Source organism: Aulostomus chinensis, chromosome 7 (genome assembly GCF_037954235.1).
Source record: "Aulostomus chinensis isolate RoL2024-O1b breed Wild chromosome 7, RoL_Achi_v1.0, whole genome shotgun sequence".
Taxonomy (NCBI): domain Eukaryota; kingdom Metazoa; phylum Chordata; class Actinopteri; order Syngnathiformes; family Aulostomidae; genus Aulostomus; species Aulostomus chinensis.
This window is the reverse complement of record NC_141326.1, coordinates 3,244,200-3,261,599: the sequence shown is the minus strand read 5'-3', so window position 1 is coordinate 3,261,599 and position 17,400 is coordinate 3,244,200. Positions and strand designations below refer to the sequence as shown.

The following is a 17,400-nucleotide window of genomic DNA, read 5'->3' as shown; positions in this document are numbered from 1 at the left end:
CGTGAGGCGTCTCCTCTACCCATGGAGAAGAGTGTCGTCGAGCTGGAGGCCTTTTTTACTGCAATACCACGATTGGCCACTGCACCAAAGAATTAGCCAGGCAGCTACGCTCCCTAACTACGTCCTGCAGACGCTCCACCCCTTCGCTGGCTGCTACATTCAACTGTTCATGAGTAGAAGACAGCTGATATACAGCAACTCACGCTCAGTACGATCTTATTTGGTGCGTTTTATTTCTATATTTAGAGTTTAAAAGATGCAGCAGTCTCCTGCTCGATCGGTGGAGGTGTTCTGTGACTGGTGAACTAATTTACCCTTGTCCACACCCAGTGCATGCTGGGAAGACTGCAGCCCCAGCGGCTGTTTAAGAGGGCAGTTATGACTTAAAGTGCATCTTTACGTTATTTGGCCTGTATTCTGAAAAGAAACCTAAACTAATAAAAAATAATAATAATGCAAACATTTCCACAAGTCTTAATGTTTGACTTTAGATCTTTTATGTATGCATGAAGGTGAACACTTCGATTGGGTTTAATTTGATGTTACAAAATAATTTTTAAAAAATCCTGATTACAGTTGTCACTGACAACACGAGAGGGGAAAAGAGCTGAGTTTCACTCAGTGGTCATGGCACCATTCTGAAAAATGTGCTTTTGTTACGATCAAATCTTTTTGTTTGTCATTGTTTGTTTATGATCCCGAGGTTTGCATGCGAACCCAACCACAATGTTCTCTGTTCAACATTGTCCAGATCTATTCTGATCATTAATCTTGAACTATTTCTTCTGATCAAGTCGCAGAAACAAACGAGAGAACCACATGCCAAACATGTTCTGCTCCCAGTCCTGCTCTTCAACAGCCCCTCACTCATCCCTTTTGGAGCCCCCTGACACTGTTATTATTATTCTTTTCAATCGACTTGGTTCTGCTTTGAAGTCGGTGATGGATTCTGCACAAACAAACCTCTGAGCTCAGGAAAAAGTAAGTCCTCATTTTCTCTGAGCTGCAGTGACAATGAGGGCAGTTGTGAGAAGGCGGACTGGGCAGTCCCGCCCCCCAGACCCTGATTACCCACTATCCATCAGGGTCAATAGTAATGAGGAAGCTTAACTCTGGTAGTCGTACTTACGTTGGGTCTCAGGCTCGCTGCTTGTCCGTAATACCTCTCAGCTGCCTCATTTAGGCTGGCTTGTCTGCAAAGGGAAAACAGAGAGACGCAGTCATTACTCATCTTTATTGCCGGCAGCCTCCAACGAGGCCTTGAACCCCGACTGTTTACTGGTGCTCAGGGGTCACTGAGAAAATAACATGAGGGATGAAACAAGCTGATCCAATCTCCTCTCTCATTCGATAGCATCTTTCCCTCAATAGCGTCTGTGCTGGGGAGTGCACAGCAAGCACTTTGTTTTAATTGAACAGCGAGGTCGAGACTTTGGGCTCATTGGGCACTTGAAGGAAAGATGGGAAATATCTGTTTTTGACAGTCAATAGGGGGAAACTGCATGCTAAGAGCATGGAGTCAGTGAGAGTGACAGAGAGAGAGAGAAGAGTGTAAAAACACACAATCATTTATTCATACCAACAGAAGAGGCAACGCAGCAGATGCGCTCAAACCTGCGGTGGATGCCACGCCGCAACAAAAAGCATTTTGGTCCAGATGGCTTGTTGGCACGAGTCCCTGGAAGCAGAACTACTTTGCTCCTGAGGATATAAAGTCGTGGCAGGAGTGCACCATATAATAGTTTTTATCTTCCTCGTAATCCTACGGCCTGGCTACTGGTATCCAACCCGCCTCCTCTGTCATGTGACCCTTCCTGCTGTTCATATGCTGGTAAATCAGAAATCACCTTGATGTCCACAGCTGCTTTTCCCTGATGGGAACAATTGCCCCATTGTGAACTATTTATTTTTGACACAGTCAAGGGCAGAGCCTGATGGCGGCAGTGGCGCCCCTCCATTCCTACTGATCAAAGGAGGCGAGGGAACCCCGGTTTCATTCATGCGGGGGCCGACTATTAAGGGATCTGTGGAGGTTCCAGATAAAAGGCACCAGCTAGATTTCTGGATAAACCACTGCTCACACCGAATCTTATGAAGGTTACTGAATTTTTACTGACTTTTACTGAAAAATACAGAACGCAGTCGTTTTGTTTGACGAGCAGACGTGCAGCAACCCACATTGATGAAATGTTCTATTCTCACCCACAAAGTCTCACAGAGGTTTTTTTTTTAAACTCTCAATGTGGTCGCACAGACAGGAAACAAAGCCTGATGACTACTTTCAACTCCCTGCTCCTGTCTTACTGCTGTCAATCACCCAGGCTCACAAACACTGACATGTTACACAGGGTACACAACAGATGTCAGGAACAAGGAGTTACACATCGTTAGCAGGCGTTGCTTCCTGTCAGCGAGACTAAACTGAGGGCTACAAAAAATCCTCTGAGTGCAAATGTGCATAAGAACATGTGCTGTCAGCTTCCCATACTTATGTCAATGGACCATGGAGAGGACTTGTAGTATTTGTACTTAAGAGCGATGCCACACAGTATCAACTGATTATTTCGAGGAACCTGGTTGGTCACTGCACACGGACGGTCGGACGCAGTCACAGTGTAGAGGAGAATATACTGATACATTTAACCTCTGCCGAGGGTAGACTTATGCTGTCGCCATAGAAACTGGCATTCAGAGCTAATTATGAATATTTATTAAATTAGTATCGATATTAGCCATTAGATATAGTCACATAAGACTAATTATTTATTCTAGAGATAAGTGACCAAACGTAGCGACACTCGATGAATCCTGCAAGAGAGAAATAACAATGAAATGTATAATATGGAAGAGTAGAAAGGTCAGGGATGAGACAAGTCTAACTAAAGCAGGATTTTGGAGAATAAAGTTGAAATGTGAGGAAAAAAATAACACCGCTCTTATTTTCTCTGCTTAAGTCTGACCCCCAAACTCTTCTGTCATACAGCGACAAACGACTTTATTCATAATGGCTCTTGTGGGGCCAAACAGTTGCAACTCAGAAGAAGCACCAGATGTGCACTTCTGTGTGTGTGTGTGTGGGTGTGGGGAGGGGGGTGTTGGCACCATCGGAGGGGAACATAGAGACGATGGGAGGCGCCAAGCCATGGACACATTTGTAAACATGCAGAAGGACTCAAAAACAAATGTGGTATTTAAGTGGGAGCCAGAGTGTTTACTACATCCACCATGAGGCTGGAATACAGCATCCAAGCTAGAGCTCACGGGCAATGTGACGCGCAAGAGGGAGGAAAAAAAGATCTCCGGAGCAGTTGTCTTTCATGTTACACACTTGACATACCAGAACATGCCACTGCTGCTTATTTTGTCAGTACAACTGCAAGTGAAGCATTTTACATTCCAAAAGCAATCCAGACACCGAGTTGAGTTGCTGAATTTGTCCTGAGATTATAAATGTGGGTTTCTTGCCTGCCACAAACACATGCTGGTTTGCCAGTAAATATTTAGACAGCACAAACTTCTGCGTCTTCTTCAAAAAAGCCCAAATCTACTTCTAAAATATGATTATCAGGTTTATAAACACAGTATCAGAAGACAACTGGAGAGCTGCCACACCGAGAGAGGGGAGGAGGGATGTCAGAGGAAGAAGAAGACAATAGATGCCAAGAATGCAAACCACCGGCTGCTTTACGCACGAAGAAGAGTGTGAGATTATGTAGAAAGTACAATAAATGTTATTGTCCAGAGAGAGTTAATGAAAGCCAGACTTTCTCAAATCACACCATAAACATTATTGTTCATAAGTGTGACACTATTAGATCCTGAAGAGCGAGTGAACACATTTCCAGATACTTGTATTAAACTGCAGCCGTCCCATCTGCTTGAGTGCAGACGTACTTTTTGAGCGATATTCTCTCCACTGAGCACTGACATCTTCCCCAAGGGTAGGATAAGATTACAGACTTAAACCATTTTTGGAGAAATGGCGGCAGCCAAAAATCCACAAATTGGCATAGATAATATTATGACACACCAGTAATATAAAAAGTAATCTTTCAAATTTTATGTATTACATGATGATATAGGTGGGGAAATCGTGGATGAGAGGAAATGTGAGTGTTATTAGTGTTTTTGGAGGATCTATTGATTTGAACTTCCTGTATAACATTGTGAAATGGGTGAGCGTACCACTGAGCAGCTCGCCTACACCCAAACCACATCCACGTGTCAGAGGCAGCTCCCTCTTGTAGGCATGAGATCCTCGCTCCCTGCTTGGATTGACCTCGCGACGTTCGGTTCACTCCCCTCAATGCTTGCTTGTGTGTCATCATGCTGCAATACATTTCCTGCCATGTTGATGCAAAATGTTGTCCTAGTGAATGGAATCCACGCCTGAGCATCACATGATGAGCCAACAGACCAGTGGTAGTGGGAAACTACAACGAGCTATGTATGCGCAAAACATGTCATCAATGTTCCAGTGGATATTTGAGCCAAATTTGATGAAACTATTTTACAATATATACAAGGCTTTATTGCGGAAATCATGACATGAAAAACGGGGCATGCAGACTCACGTACATACGTTCGGACGAACTAGAAACGTACAGCCTAACAGGCTTAAATACCCTTAACACTTGTTCAAAGGAGGAAGAACATCATACCTAGTTTGGGAGCAAAATGATCAAAAACCGAGGGCTCAAGAGGGCAATAAACTACATTTGCACATCTGAGGACATTTAGTCCTTCTTTGAAACTCCTCTCATCCCCACGTGTATCCACACCAACTGAGGGCCTTTCCACGCCTGCGTCCAAGACAAACACATAAAGAGCACGAGCAGTGGAAGAGTGAGACCCCATGCCAAGGAGGCAGACAAAAATTTGGCCTGAGCACTGCTTGAAGCTCTTGAGCTGCCAGGAGGCTGGACCCTGGAAGAGGCTTTTGATGCTGAAATACGTCGGCGGTGAACATCCTGCGTGATGAGACTGGTGGGTGGGGAGCTGTGCTTGCAGCAGCTGCAGAGAGCTGTGTAGTCATGCATTGCTGCTGGGTACAGCTTTACCAAATTGGCATCACTCAAGAGAGCAATAATGGGCTTAAAAATACCAATCTGCTTTCAGCAGGCAGCTGGAGTTTCAATGATGAGTTTAAATAAGGAAATCTTTACACCGAGTGATATAATTCTGTAGGTTTACTCAGTCAGTGGGACAGCGTACTGTAAGCTGGCATGTGGCTGTATTTACTCATGTCCACCCATGGCTTGTATTCAGAACCACGACAGCTTGCAGGCTGCAGACGCTTTGCTGCTCAGGCTGAACCTTGCTCTTGATTTGGAAGCAGAATTCCGAGACGGGGCCAGGACAAAGAGGGAGACGGTATGGTGAGGAGATAAAGAGAGCGAGCACACGAAGATACATAGCTATGCGGCACGCTGAGAGAAACCCGGAGCTCTCAGGCTGGCACTGCAGCAAGAGAAGAGGATTACAGAGTACAGCCAAGTCAATCAAACTGGTGGAGGAGCAGCGTAAGCCCCTGGATAAAGCGTGCAGACAGACAGTCACTGCCTCGTCTTTCTCCTCAGCATGGAAAAGTGTGGCCCACCCATCTCATCTTCAGTGAAATACATCTTTGTGCATGAGCGGTGGTGATGGAAAGAATGTGAGAGGAACAAGAGTAATTCCATCAAACACTCACCTGAGCATGTGGGCTGCACTGAAGACCACATCAAACTCCTCCCCATCCAGCCGTGCAGCTTTCTCCGCCATCTCTGCCGCTTCCAGCAGCCGGGACTCTTCCAACAAAAACTGACCTGGCAGGGCAGAGAGACGAGCACCACTGTTAAACCCCATCGAGATAGAGAGCGACAGAGTAGCACGCATGCTGCCTCTGGCCTCGAGCTCCATGTTAATGATATGATGGAAATACCATCAGTCTTTGGCCATCTTTCAGACCCATTTGTTCAGATTAATAGACCTTGATAGATGTGTTTACTTAAGATGAAAATGTTTCTTGCAGAGGGAGTGTGTTTTGCTTCGGGTGTGGCTGCGGTGCCGTCAGCCTCTCATAAGACGGGATAAAGGAGGCCTGTCAGGGCCGTGGACCCAGGGTGGACTCCTGGGTAAGGGTCAGGTTTAGAGTGGAATTAATACCCTGTTGATTTTGGTTAGCCCCGCTACTGTAGCAGGATGCTAAACCACCAAGTGAACCTTTGTATATTTTCCTTAATAACGGTGGATGAAACTGAAACCTGAGGTCAGCCGGAGACTGAGTCGCTCCATGTTACAAACACCTGTGCAGCTCTGGAGGGTGCAAGATACATCAACACAACCTGTGAGTCAAAAGGGCGAGACCATCCTTCCAGCAGTACTACTATTTAAAAGACATTATAGATTTAATAGGAAGTTGTACGCAGGTTCTGATGCTGTACTGTCGTTGGATCTTGGAGTGTCTGAACGCAGACCTCCTGGAAAAACATGAATTCTGTTTTTTAATTCTAAATTAAAACACAGTTCTATTAATCTCCAAGATAAAGACCCATTGCATCATTGCATCCCTTTGCTGTTGTGACGAGGGCTTGTGTCCACCTAGCATGCTAGTGAGTTCCAGCATCGGTTTCAGTTGTTCACAATGACGGAGGGACAAAAGGTTCCACCCGAGAAAAAACATGGGCTTCTGTGTCTGAGCGTTGCTCTGACCCTCACCCACACATCCCAGTGGCATACAACTGGGAAGCTGTACATTCCGTTTCCTTCACTTAAAAAATGCTGTACGAATAAGACCTACAGTGGATAAATAATCCACATATTAATATTCTTCAAATCAGGACGACAGTACCATAACCCCACCCCCCCGTCAGCGTACTCCTAATAACGACGCAAGCACTTGACACCGTTTTCGTCAGGGTTGGGGGAATATTGGCATTACCAGGGTAATTGTGACCAAAACTTTCTAAATGGCATATTTCAAAAACGCAGCACAAACCACCATAACATCCCTCGCTCAGCATCTGCTCCTCATTGTAGTCGCCATTGTTTAAAGAGGTCATGGACTTGAGAGAACCACAGATGTCCACGGAAATTCAAGTGGAACGGGTAACAAGGATGAAGCGAATGTATGAGCAGATTCGGAGGGAAATGGCTGCTCGGGGCTTCAATTGGACCATCAAACAAGTAATACTCTAAAAGGTGGTGAAGAAAGAATACAGGGATTAAAAGCAGGAGCTTGGATGAAGCGGCAGCGGTCGGCTGAGGAAAAATCGACTAATCTACTCTCTGCTATCGTCCTCTGTGACGAAACTGGTGTGACAGATGACCAGGCCTTGAACTCAGCCTCCGCCAAACCCGAGGCTGCGGTAGATGACACGGTGATGGAAACCAACCCTGGTAAGTTTTACTGTTTCACCTTGCTGCCAGTTTACGTGAGCTACTTTTTTCCAACCACACTATTATGTAATCCATATAGCCACACATGCAATTAGCAGCTTACAACATGGCCACCGCTACCTAGCTAGCATCATCTTTGAAACACTAGTTCGGGTCTGCAAACATGCTGACTGAAGAACTTCTCAGATGTGCAGATTCCTGCTCTTGGACACAAAAGCAGCATCTCTCTGGCTACGTACACTGGAGGATGTAAGACTTTAGGACAGGCTCTCATGAATGTTTACAAAATCCCTTCTTACCATAATGCATGTAACAATTTCCCTTGGTGGGATCCAGTTGGATGGCTTTCAGGAAGTACCTCTCTGCTTCTGTTTTCTGCCCCTGTAGAGAGAGAGAGAGATGAACCCACCACAGTGTCATTACTGTTGCAATTGCTTTTCATTGTAAGAACACCACACTCAGCTCAACAGCTTAAATACCTTTGTGTATACCCAGCGTCCCTCTCCAAACCGCAGGCCTACTGTAACAATAAATCTTAATAAACAGACGCGAAACACATGCACCATGAGTGTTATTCTTTCAAGCTCATGTGTTGTCCTGTCAAAATACACACAGTCACGCTTGGCACAGCACAGCAGACAGGCAAAAGGCTCAATCATTACACACTTGTATCTGTGCAAATAACACCTCCAGAACATAACCACAGACTGCTGGTGTGTTTGGCCCGACAGCTACGAAACAAGACGGACAGACGGTAGGAGAAAGATAGCAGTGAGGATGCTCGTGTGAAGGTCTTTAAAATGACATACAGCAAGTGCACAAAGTTGCATGAACACAATCCCTCCTGGGATGGGGAGCACATTAATTTAGTGGGAAATGTGCCTTTTTGCCAACTTCCCCAGAGCCAGAAAAGAGGATTGATGCTCTTCTCTCCTCTGTGCTGCATTTGGGAGCTGAAACCCTGAGACCAGCTGACTGCTACACACCAACATTCACAGCTCAAACAGAGGAGAGCAGCTGGCCAATAGAAATGCCAGCAGGGACTTGGAGGCACGTCTGCTCTCAGTAGGGCAGCAGATGTATCTGATCAACAATTAACAAAGTGCGTGCATCTAAAAGCAACTCGGTGCTTTACGCCATTATTATGGAGATTGACCAAGTCTGTGGAGGCTATTATATAAAATGCCAATGTATCAAAAAGATGAAGGGGGATTAAGTTTTAGCCAGGAAAAGTAATGTATATGAGCTCTGGAGGAATCCAGCACAGCCCCCCGTGTTCAGCCAGCCAGAGTAGGCTCCCGTCCAATCAGTCCAGTCCAGTATTAATGACTGTATACTTACTCAAGCATTTTAAATGTGTACATTCAACGAATGCATAATGTTCTAATGTAAATATCAGACTGCAGTTTCCCCTGACGCTGCGGAAATTCAAGTCTGTGCTAACTATGTTTAACAGAGCCATCGGTGTCCAAGTCGGCATGGCCGTGCCAGTTAGAAAATCATCGCCCCTGTGCAGTTTTATTCTCTCAGATGGAGGAATGTGAGCGTTTGCTGGTTTTATAATAACAGAGGACAATGTCTGTTTGCTAAACCTCAGAAAAATAAGCTTTCACACCATCAAATGAGTTCCAGTTGTAGTAGATTGTGACACGTCTACATTCTGTATATTAACATATAAAGTACAACTATAATATACAGTGAAGCGAATGTGCTTGACTGTTATTTCTGTTAATAATCCCCAGCAGGGCCACTCAACATTTTAACATGCTATACTCTAGCAGCCTCCAAGCCAACTCAACTTTCTTTGATTTTCTGGACTGAAAATCATGCGGCTCACCTTTTGTACCCTTACAGGTGTGTGCTAACGAGCCATCTATGTCATGCACATAAAAATCTAGAACATAGGTTCATGTGAGGGCTCACCGCCGACTGTCATTCCTCCAGTACTCTTCCAGTCAGCTGCAGATTCAAAGTTGTGCTCGTGTGAGGACTAGAGATTTAAATTTGCACAGGCTGAGGAATCGTGTCATTGTCTTGATCGATTTGTGCTCAGCCAGAATTATTCTGTGTAAAATGGAACTTATATGACACGCATGCTAATGGAAGGCCTATCACTCAGCTGAGCTGCCAAGAGAACAGATCAATGGACGCTACAGCTTGCTAGCTGTCACTCCATTTCCATATTTTGCATTTTGCAACATGACAGCGCAGCTTTTTAGTTGAGCTGAAAGCACCCTGAGGCGAAGAGGATGAGGAGTGGGTGGAGAACATGATGCAGTCAATAACAGAATCCTGTTTCCCACTTTCCATATCCCCTTTTTAATGTGCTCGCTGTGTGGATAAACCCACTCCCTTGTGCGGCGCTCATGCACGATAACGTCAGATAAACTGCATATGTAGGTGTGGCTCCGTGGCGCCCTTGTGATTACGATGAAGCCTGCATCGTATTACATGGAGGAAATGACAAGTGGATGACTCAGTGCAAGATAGAAAGCATCAGCATGTGCATCTTGTGTGTTCATAAGACCTGAAACACATCCTGATCTCGGTGTGTCAGTAGAGGGGTGGAGGGGTCACTGCCTCGGGGGGTGGGGTGGTCTTGAACGATGCGATTACCTCTTCACTCCTCCTCTATCATGTCTTCTCTCAACAGCAAATCCCAGCATGTCTTTGCTCTCCGTCTCTGAGCTCAAGGCTCTGCCCCCCGACCTCCTCTGACCCTGCTGCCAGGCCTTATCTCACAGTCTGACCAGGTCTCCCGCAGGGATCTGAGCCTCTAAGCACCTGACTGTATCTGAGGCATCTTCATCGCTCATAGTTATGCCCCAGGGAGTGTGTGATTAGAGCGGCAGGAGTCGGAGCACCGGTCAACTGCAGGCACTGGTTTTGATCCTTCTTAAATGCTGTTAACATCAGGCACCGACGCAAAATCCTTAAAGTGATGTTTCACCCAAAACGCGGAACGTGCCCTGACTGTCTTTTGCCTTGAGCATGACTTCTTGGTAAGTCCAGATTTCAGAAAAGCCTCACAATTGTTGCAGGAAGAAGATGAACTATACAGAAAACATCCAGTTATAAACTCCCAAAGGCGTCGTCCATCACATGATCTAAAACCTCTTCGTCCAGTTGTCAGTGGCAGGGCCAGGACTCGCCGACCGCTGCACACAACGGCTGTTGTCACCCAGTATTCACAAATGTAAAATGGGCTTTGAGCACTGCACAGATCTTTCTCTTCTCTCACCCTTTTTATGCAAGCCAGTGCAATGCATGATGGGATATATTGGTAGATTGGTGACCACCAACCATCGGCAGCACACCACTTTTCCCACAGCATTGGGAGGGTTAAGCTATCTAAGCACGAGGAAATGGCGAGCCCACTTTAAAGGGAGTGATTCCGGATGAGGCCCAGGTGAAGTCTGGGAGGATGCAGAAGAGCATAAGCTCATAAAATACTTGAGTTAGGAAGGTTCAGCTCCAATCAGCGTGTTTGTGAAGCCTGGAGCTGGACGAAGACGACTCCACTGAAGGATGTGTTTGACAGTTTACTGTAGCTTTGCCGTTCTACAGACTTCATTATCTTCTAGCACCAGGTTTGAGTTTAGTATTTCACTGAACTCACCCCAGATTCACAGAGAAACATTTTCATGCATTCAAGACATCAAACAGGGGCTTAATGATCAGGTCACACTGCTTGGGTCAAACGTTGCTGTAACCATGCGTCCTCCCTGACAAATCTTAAACACAAACATTCTTGTCACATCTCAATAAAAGTCTTCTTTCGCTGACATTTCTATACATAAGGTCTCGGGAAGCATTCTCTGACGGCAACATTGGCGCTCTGAATCATGGGAGTCTGCTTTCATCCACTGCTGAGACTCATCCCCGCAGTACTGAACTCCACTTTCCTCTGAAATCAATACAACTTTCTTAAATAAAAATACTGTCTCTTCACGGACTCCTGAATGCTTCAACTTTAGCGAGTCCTACCGCTCCAGAATTGTTTTTCTCCCTCGACTCTTCTTGCCGGCATAATTTGGTCTCAGCGTGTTTCAGATGTTCCAGGGCTTTTGTCCAGAGAGGAATTCATGTTAGTTTAACAAGTGACTTTTATATGTGGTGTCATCTGAACTCTTCTCAGGGCCGGGCCATCAGTCCGAGGGGATAAATCAATCTAGCATGGTGCTCTAGCTTAATCCCATTCAGACACACACAATGAACCGGAGGACTTCTTCTCTGGGGGGCCGGCTGTGTAAGGATGCTATTGAATGACATGAAGACAAAACAAGACTGTATGGTCTGAGAAAAAAAATGGGTTTTCCAATAACTTTCAATAAAATAATGGGTCTATAAAAATCCTCCTCACATATCAGTATTGATACACAAAAAGTGAAATGAAACTGAAATGAAAATAACTTGAAAATGAGTCTTTTTCCATGAGGGAAATGAGAGCGGACAGAGCCAGGAAGAGTTTAGTCCTGTGGAAATCTAGATCCCACTGCTGCAGGCTTTTCAGCACAATTACGTCCTTTCATAGGGTCCACACAGAGGGGGGAGGGCCTCCACCTTTCCATCGACCTTGTGCTGTTCCTCCTCCAACTGGGACGTGAAGTGGATGGTCAGTGTAGCCATACAGTTCTATTCCCACCATCTATTTCAGGTCTGAGTGCTCCTCTTAGCCTCAGCCGTCTCACAGTGATGCCTGTGTCAGTCCTCCACCTGACCAGCTCCTCGTCCACAAGGGGCTCCTGCTCCCACTGCTCCCACTGCTCCCACACACGCATCATTCCCTTTCAAAGACAAATCAGCTGAAAGACCCAGAACTATTTCACCTTCGCTGACCAAAAAGAAACATATTGTGATCTTTTTTAATAACAGCATTTCTTTACAGGGCGTTGAGTGAGCATCAGCGTGTTGATGTGTTCCTGGGGCTGTTTGTGTGTCCGTTATTCATAAGCATGTAGCCTCATTTTCAAATGCACATGTCCTCTATTCTACCACCAGACCTGTTCACACCAGCATCATCTGATTGGCTCCAGCTTGTGATCGATGGAGCGCTGCAGGGATCGGGTATTTTTGCGGGCCAACCCAGAAGGCAGCAGCTCCAACGGGTTCCCAACAAAAGCCAATGGGATTTCTAGATTTCAGTCCCACCACAGTCATATAATGGGGCTTTAGATTAAAATCAGAATAATGATGTGAAAATGTGAACATTCTATCTAATATCGCAAGTCACAACGCAATGCAGTATCAGCTGCTGCAGAGTGATTTCAGGTCTCTCCGTATAAAACTACACAAACATGTTCTGCTGCTGTAGATACAAAGACGCGAACGCTGGTTGCAGAGCTACTTCTCTCTCTTTCTCCCCCTTCTGCTCCGCCCCCCCTTCTCATACACTATTGATTGACAATCCGTGAGGGGCTGGAAAAAACTGATGAAAGGCAATAGGAGATGAAAGAGTGTATCGGCAAGGAAAAGGAACTGAGGAAGGACAGGTGGAGGATGAGAAATGGTTCAGGAATGCACAGTTTGCTGAGGGTCAGGTCAGGTCCCAGGTTCGGCGCTGTAGACCCGCTCAAATAGCTTCAGCATGACACTCTACCTTTGTATTTCCAGGTGTGAATCAGAGGATTACGATCCTCAGTAGCTGATGTAAGTGTAAATCCATCACCCCAGTGGTCGATGCTGAACATAGAGCATCAATAGTGCAAGAAGAGGAAAGTTGTGGAGTTGGTGAACTGATCAGTTTTGATTCGGTTCAACAGCAAAATTCATCTGAAGCTTTTTTCAAGTGAAAGAGAAAATCATCCTCACACCCCTGAAATGGAGCATAACCTCACTGTGAAGACCAAACAAGAGAAGAGAGGAGGAGCGTACCGTCATGGCCAGGAGCTTGCCGTAGGTCAGGTGAGCGGGGATGTGGTCAGGCTTGGCTCGCAGGGACTCCCGGTACCAGTGTTCAGCTTCAGTCAGTTTGTTTAGTCTCATGTAGGCCTCACCTGTGGGAGTCAAGGTCGAACGGTCAGAGGTTAAGAAGTCACACATCCGCCCGCTGTCCAGCTGCACGAGGATTTCCACTGGAGCCGAGCAGAGAGACTGGAAACAACCTCAGCTCATCGACACATGTCTGCACTGTGCTGAGGAATGTGGCTGAGATGAAGGAATGTCTTTCAGCCTTTATCATTTTAGATGAAGGTTCAGACATTCTGAAAACTTTCACTCAGTTCACAATCAATATCACGAATGCACGAGAGCGCCACAGGCATGGCTCTTCAGTTAGCATCTCCATGAGTTCCCTCAGAAAAAAGCTAACGGGATTTTTATATTAGAGCTGCAGAAAATCAGCTCTGTGGTGCAGTTTGTAACACTCATATATTTACAGTATACTTGTAACATGTTAATCCCAACCAACATGAATGTTTGAGGCATGAATGCAACTGTTAGAATGGCAGTGCTAAAATCAGGCCAAGGACGAACTACATAGCAGACGTGAGACTTCAACATCGCCACCAGCTTTGTGCTTCTGCTGCGTTCAGACCGATGACGTCTGATGTCGGTCACAGCGTCCGTAGCCTCGTTTAACCGAAGTTAGCAACCAACACGCACGCTTCAAAATTCTACTCTAGTGTGGCATTTCTCACTCACGCTACTGATTTCATGCTGTAGGGGAAACATCAAAACATCTTTAGCTTGTGTTAACCACAGAGTGTGTTTCAGGTATTTAGCCAAAAACTCCACGTTAATCACAATATTTTCACACAACCACACACAAGAATACGGGTAGAGAGGGTCTTTGATTCTCTCCCTCATCTGTGCGACGTCCTCCCCAACACACACACGCACACACACACACACACACGCGCACACACACAGCAGCTTTGACCCTGCTACCACCTGAAACAACAACACACTCCCTTTCAAAGCCATCCAACTACACGTGTGTAATTACGTTACTCTGACAACACTGCCCGGTAATTCGACGCACACTTTCACATCAAGATCATAATGCGTTCAGGGTTAGGGAGCGATTGTATCACCAGAACTTGAAACGTGGGTTGTATTTTAATCTACACACGTCTGATGAGTTGTGTCGACTAGAGGCGACTGAAACTTTAGCACTCATCAAGCTCCTGATAAGAAACTGTGATAAGCAACAGGTGACACACACTTTCCCCTTGAACCAGCAGCAGGACCGTGTAATGAAACCTCGTCACACACAAGCATGTAAAAGACATCAAATTTAACATTCAACTTCCTTTTATTGTGGAAAAAGTGCACACAGCTCAGGAGCGTTTCCCCGGGATGTCGACTGATATATGAGGAGATGATATCCATAAGTGTGGCTTCAGGTTTCAACCTCAAGTGTTGGAAATCCATGATACTGTAGCGATGTAATCCATCACCGCTGAGAGCAGCGAGAACAAAAGAATGAGTTAGAAATCAATATATCCTCATCTACTTGTCAATCTCAATGTTGCTGCTTTGTGGAGGTTTTTGTTCAAATTTCTATTTTCCTATGGCTTCTGAGGGAAACTTTAACCATCTGGAAAAACATTAAACCCCCCAAAATTGGTAGCAGCGGAGGACAGTAGGGGTAAGACTGATGTGTTTAAAGGTAAGATTATCTGAGTTCATGAAAGTATTTTTCAAAAATGCACACAGCTCTCCTTGGAGATGTCGGCTTGATCTGTTAATGGGGTTAAAAAAAGACAGCTCAAATGCTTTGTTCACGTGGCAGCACATCTCTATATGGGATTAGCACAAAAATCAACGCACAATCAGATGTGACACTGAATCCAAACTCGTCGGAGTGGAACATTCCAGGGCCCGCCAGAGAGGGTTGGAGCGGGACCAGCAGGGCCCAGATTACTGCTCCTGACGAAAGGTTCTGCTCCTTGGCGTCTGACAAACAGCATGAGAGCAGCGCGGCGAGTGGAACTGGAAATAGATACGAGCAGGTGTGCCAAATGTGCACATTTAGTACAGCTAGGAAACAAGGCTAAGCTGCTGAAATCACACATCTCTGGCCGCCGCCGCCGCTTAACGGTGACTGCAACTTTCATCAACATTTTGACATAATCTCAGTAGCTCTGTCAACTCGCATTTTGCCAATGTATAAGTGAAGCCATGGCACGACCAAGTCTGGATTACACACTTCTGTGGGTGCTTGTGTGTGTGTGTGTGTGTGTGTGTGTGTGTGTGTGTGAGGGAGAGAAAGCAGGAGGGAGAGAGCAGCTCTAATGAGCCGACAGCAGCTGCTCTACAGCTGTAATTTAACGAGACGAGGTGTTCTTGTAGTGAAAAGCAAATTAAGTCTGTTTTTTCAAAATTAGCTATTGTCTGGTTAGCAGCCTCCACTCCCTCCCACAGCGTCTACTCCAACACTCCCTCAGCCTGCTCACAGCTCGTCTTGGAACAACCTGCTGTAACCGGATCTACACCAGAGATCATTCCCAAAGAGACCAACCATCATGGCATCTTGAATTGAGACATATCGTATGTACTTCCAGAGATGTCCTGCCCCCGCCTCCTAACAGCCAATCATCTGCTGAAGAATGTCGGGATGTACTTTAAAAAAGCATAATTCTTGATGAAATCCCACCACTAAAGAGAAAACAATGCATGATGAGGAGCAACTTGGAGTTTTTAATGGAAGCAAACAGTAGCAAAGTGGAAACCTGCAGACGTAAAAGTAGTGGCAGGCAACAAATAATCAGTTTAATAAATCGGGATGCAAAATGGAGGAGAGGGATTGTCCCTTCAGAAAATCTAAATGATGTCTATTGAATTCCAACAGAACTCATCTTCGTTCTACTGATTATTAACTAAATATGTATCATATTCGTCATTGGGAACAAGGAAATACAGCCCTGAACCATCACTCAGCAGGCTTGTGTTGCACGCACGACTGACACAGGGGATTTCAGTCCGTGTTTCTGGAGCAAATCCTGAAAAGTCAAGTGCAAACAAACATGGGCTAATGGAGCTTTCGCTGTTTCTGAAAGAAAAAATAACAAGTTTGTTTGTGTCAAAGATAAAATTCAATGAAAGCAAAAAAGCCTCTGGTCCAAGAATACTGGCCAACGTTGCCTCTGGACTTCAGCTCTGCTGTTATTTTGTTTGTTTTATGCTCTGAGTGTTGAGACAAAAACAGCTCTTACCCATCATGTTGTAGAGGCTCTGTGGAGCAAATTGCCTTGGCATTTTCTGTATTGCGTCTTTGAACACAGCCAGGGCCTCCTGTGAATGAACAGATAAAAAAAGAAGGTGTGGGATGTTTTCATTAGCCTGGAGAGACCCCACCAGGGAGACTGGTGCTGGGGTAACTAGTCATTCCTCCCCTGCAGCCGCGGCCGTGACACCGTGAATACAGAGCGTGGAATCGGAGGTTGCCGGGAGGCTGCTGGTTCATACAGAGCCGAGCGGGACGGGTCTATCCGCTGTGTCACGGCTGTTAGAGGACGAGAGCACTGTCACATGGTGACTCAAGAGAGGGAAGGTTCCTCACAGACTAAATGGTCAAAGGAGCTGGAACTAGTTTATTGCTGAGGCAACTGCTGTGGTTAGTGGTCAGGAGAAGTGGGACGGCTCTCGTTCTCCAGCATGAAACGATTTATAAAAGCCTTTATTGAATCTGCAGCACCGCTGATTGAATCAGCAGCATCAGTGCTTGTGTACAACATAGATGAGCAGCACCGGAGAGACACTGACTTTAGTGAGCTGTGTAGGTCTTCAGGGGCATGAAAGTGAATTTATTACGTTGAGGTTTATCTGCACAAAACACTGCGTCCCTGATGATGGAGGCAATTTTGGAAAACGTCCATACAATACTGAGCATGTTCTCAGTGCTCCACCGGCTCCTGCCAGACAGGCTTTATCTCATTTACCACAGTTTTACATTTCCCAGCATGCACTCTGAGTAAAGTAGCACTCCTGGAAATCCTATGACAGCGATGTGAATGTCTTTTGCAGAATATGTCAGGAGACATGCATTCAAAAATAGCACCCAAAATACACATTTTA

General features: G+C 45.6%; 1 protein-coding gene across 3 annotated transcripts in view; it reads right to left on the bottom strand.

Moving 5' to 3' along the window:
- Positions 1-17,400, bottom strand: part of tmtc2b (transmembrane O-mannosyltransferase targeting cadherins 2b) — a 103,806-nt gene that overhangs the window by 7,826 nt on the left and 78,580 nt on the right. For all 3 annotated transcript variants that reach the window (XM_086208164.1, XM_086208166.1, XM_086208165.1), the window contains exons 7-11: positions 16,539-16,617; positions 13,255-13,376; positions 7,680-7,761; positions 5,693-5,807; positions 1,130-1,193 (exon numbers count right to left, since the gene is read on the bottom strand). In XM_086208164.1, the coding sequence (XP_086064290.1) occupies positions 1,130-1,193; positions 5,693-5,807; positions 7,680-7,761; positions 13,255-13,376; positions 16,539-16,617 (462 nt within the window). The remainder of the gene's footprint in view (positions 1-1,129; positions 1,194-5,692; positions 5,808-7,679; positions 7,762-13,254; positions 13,377-16,538; positions 16,618-17,400) is intronic.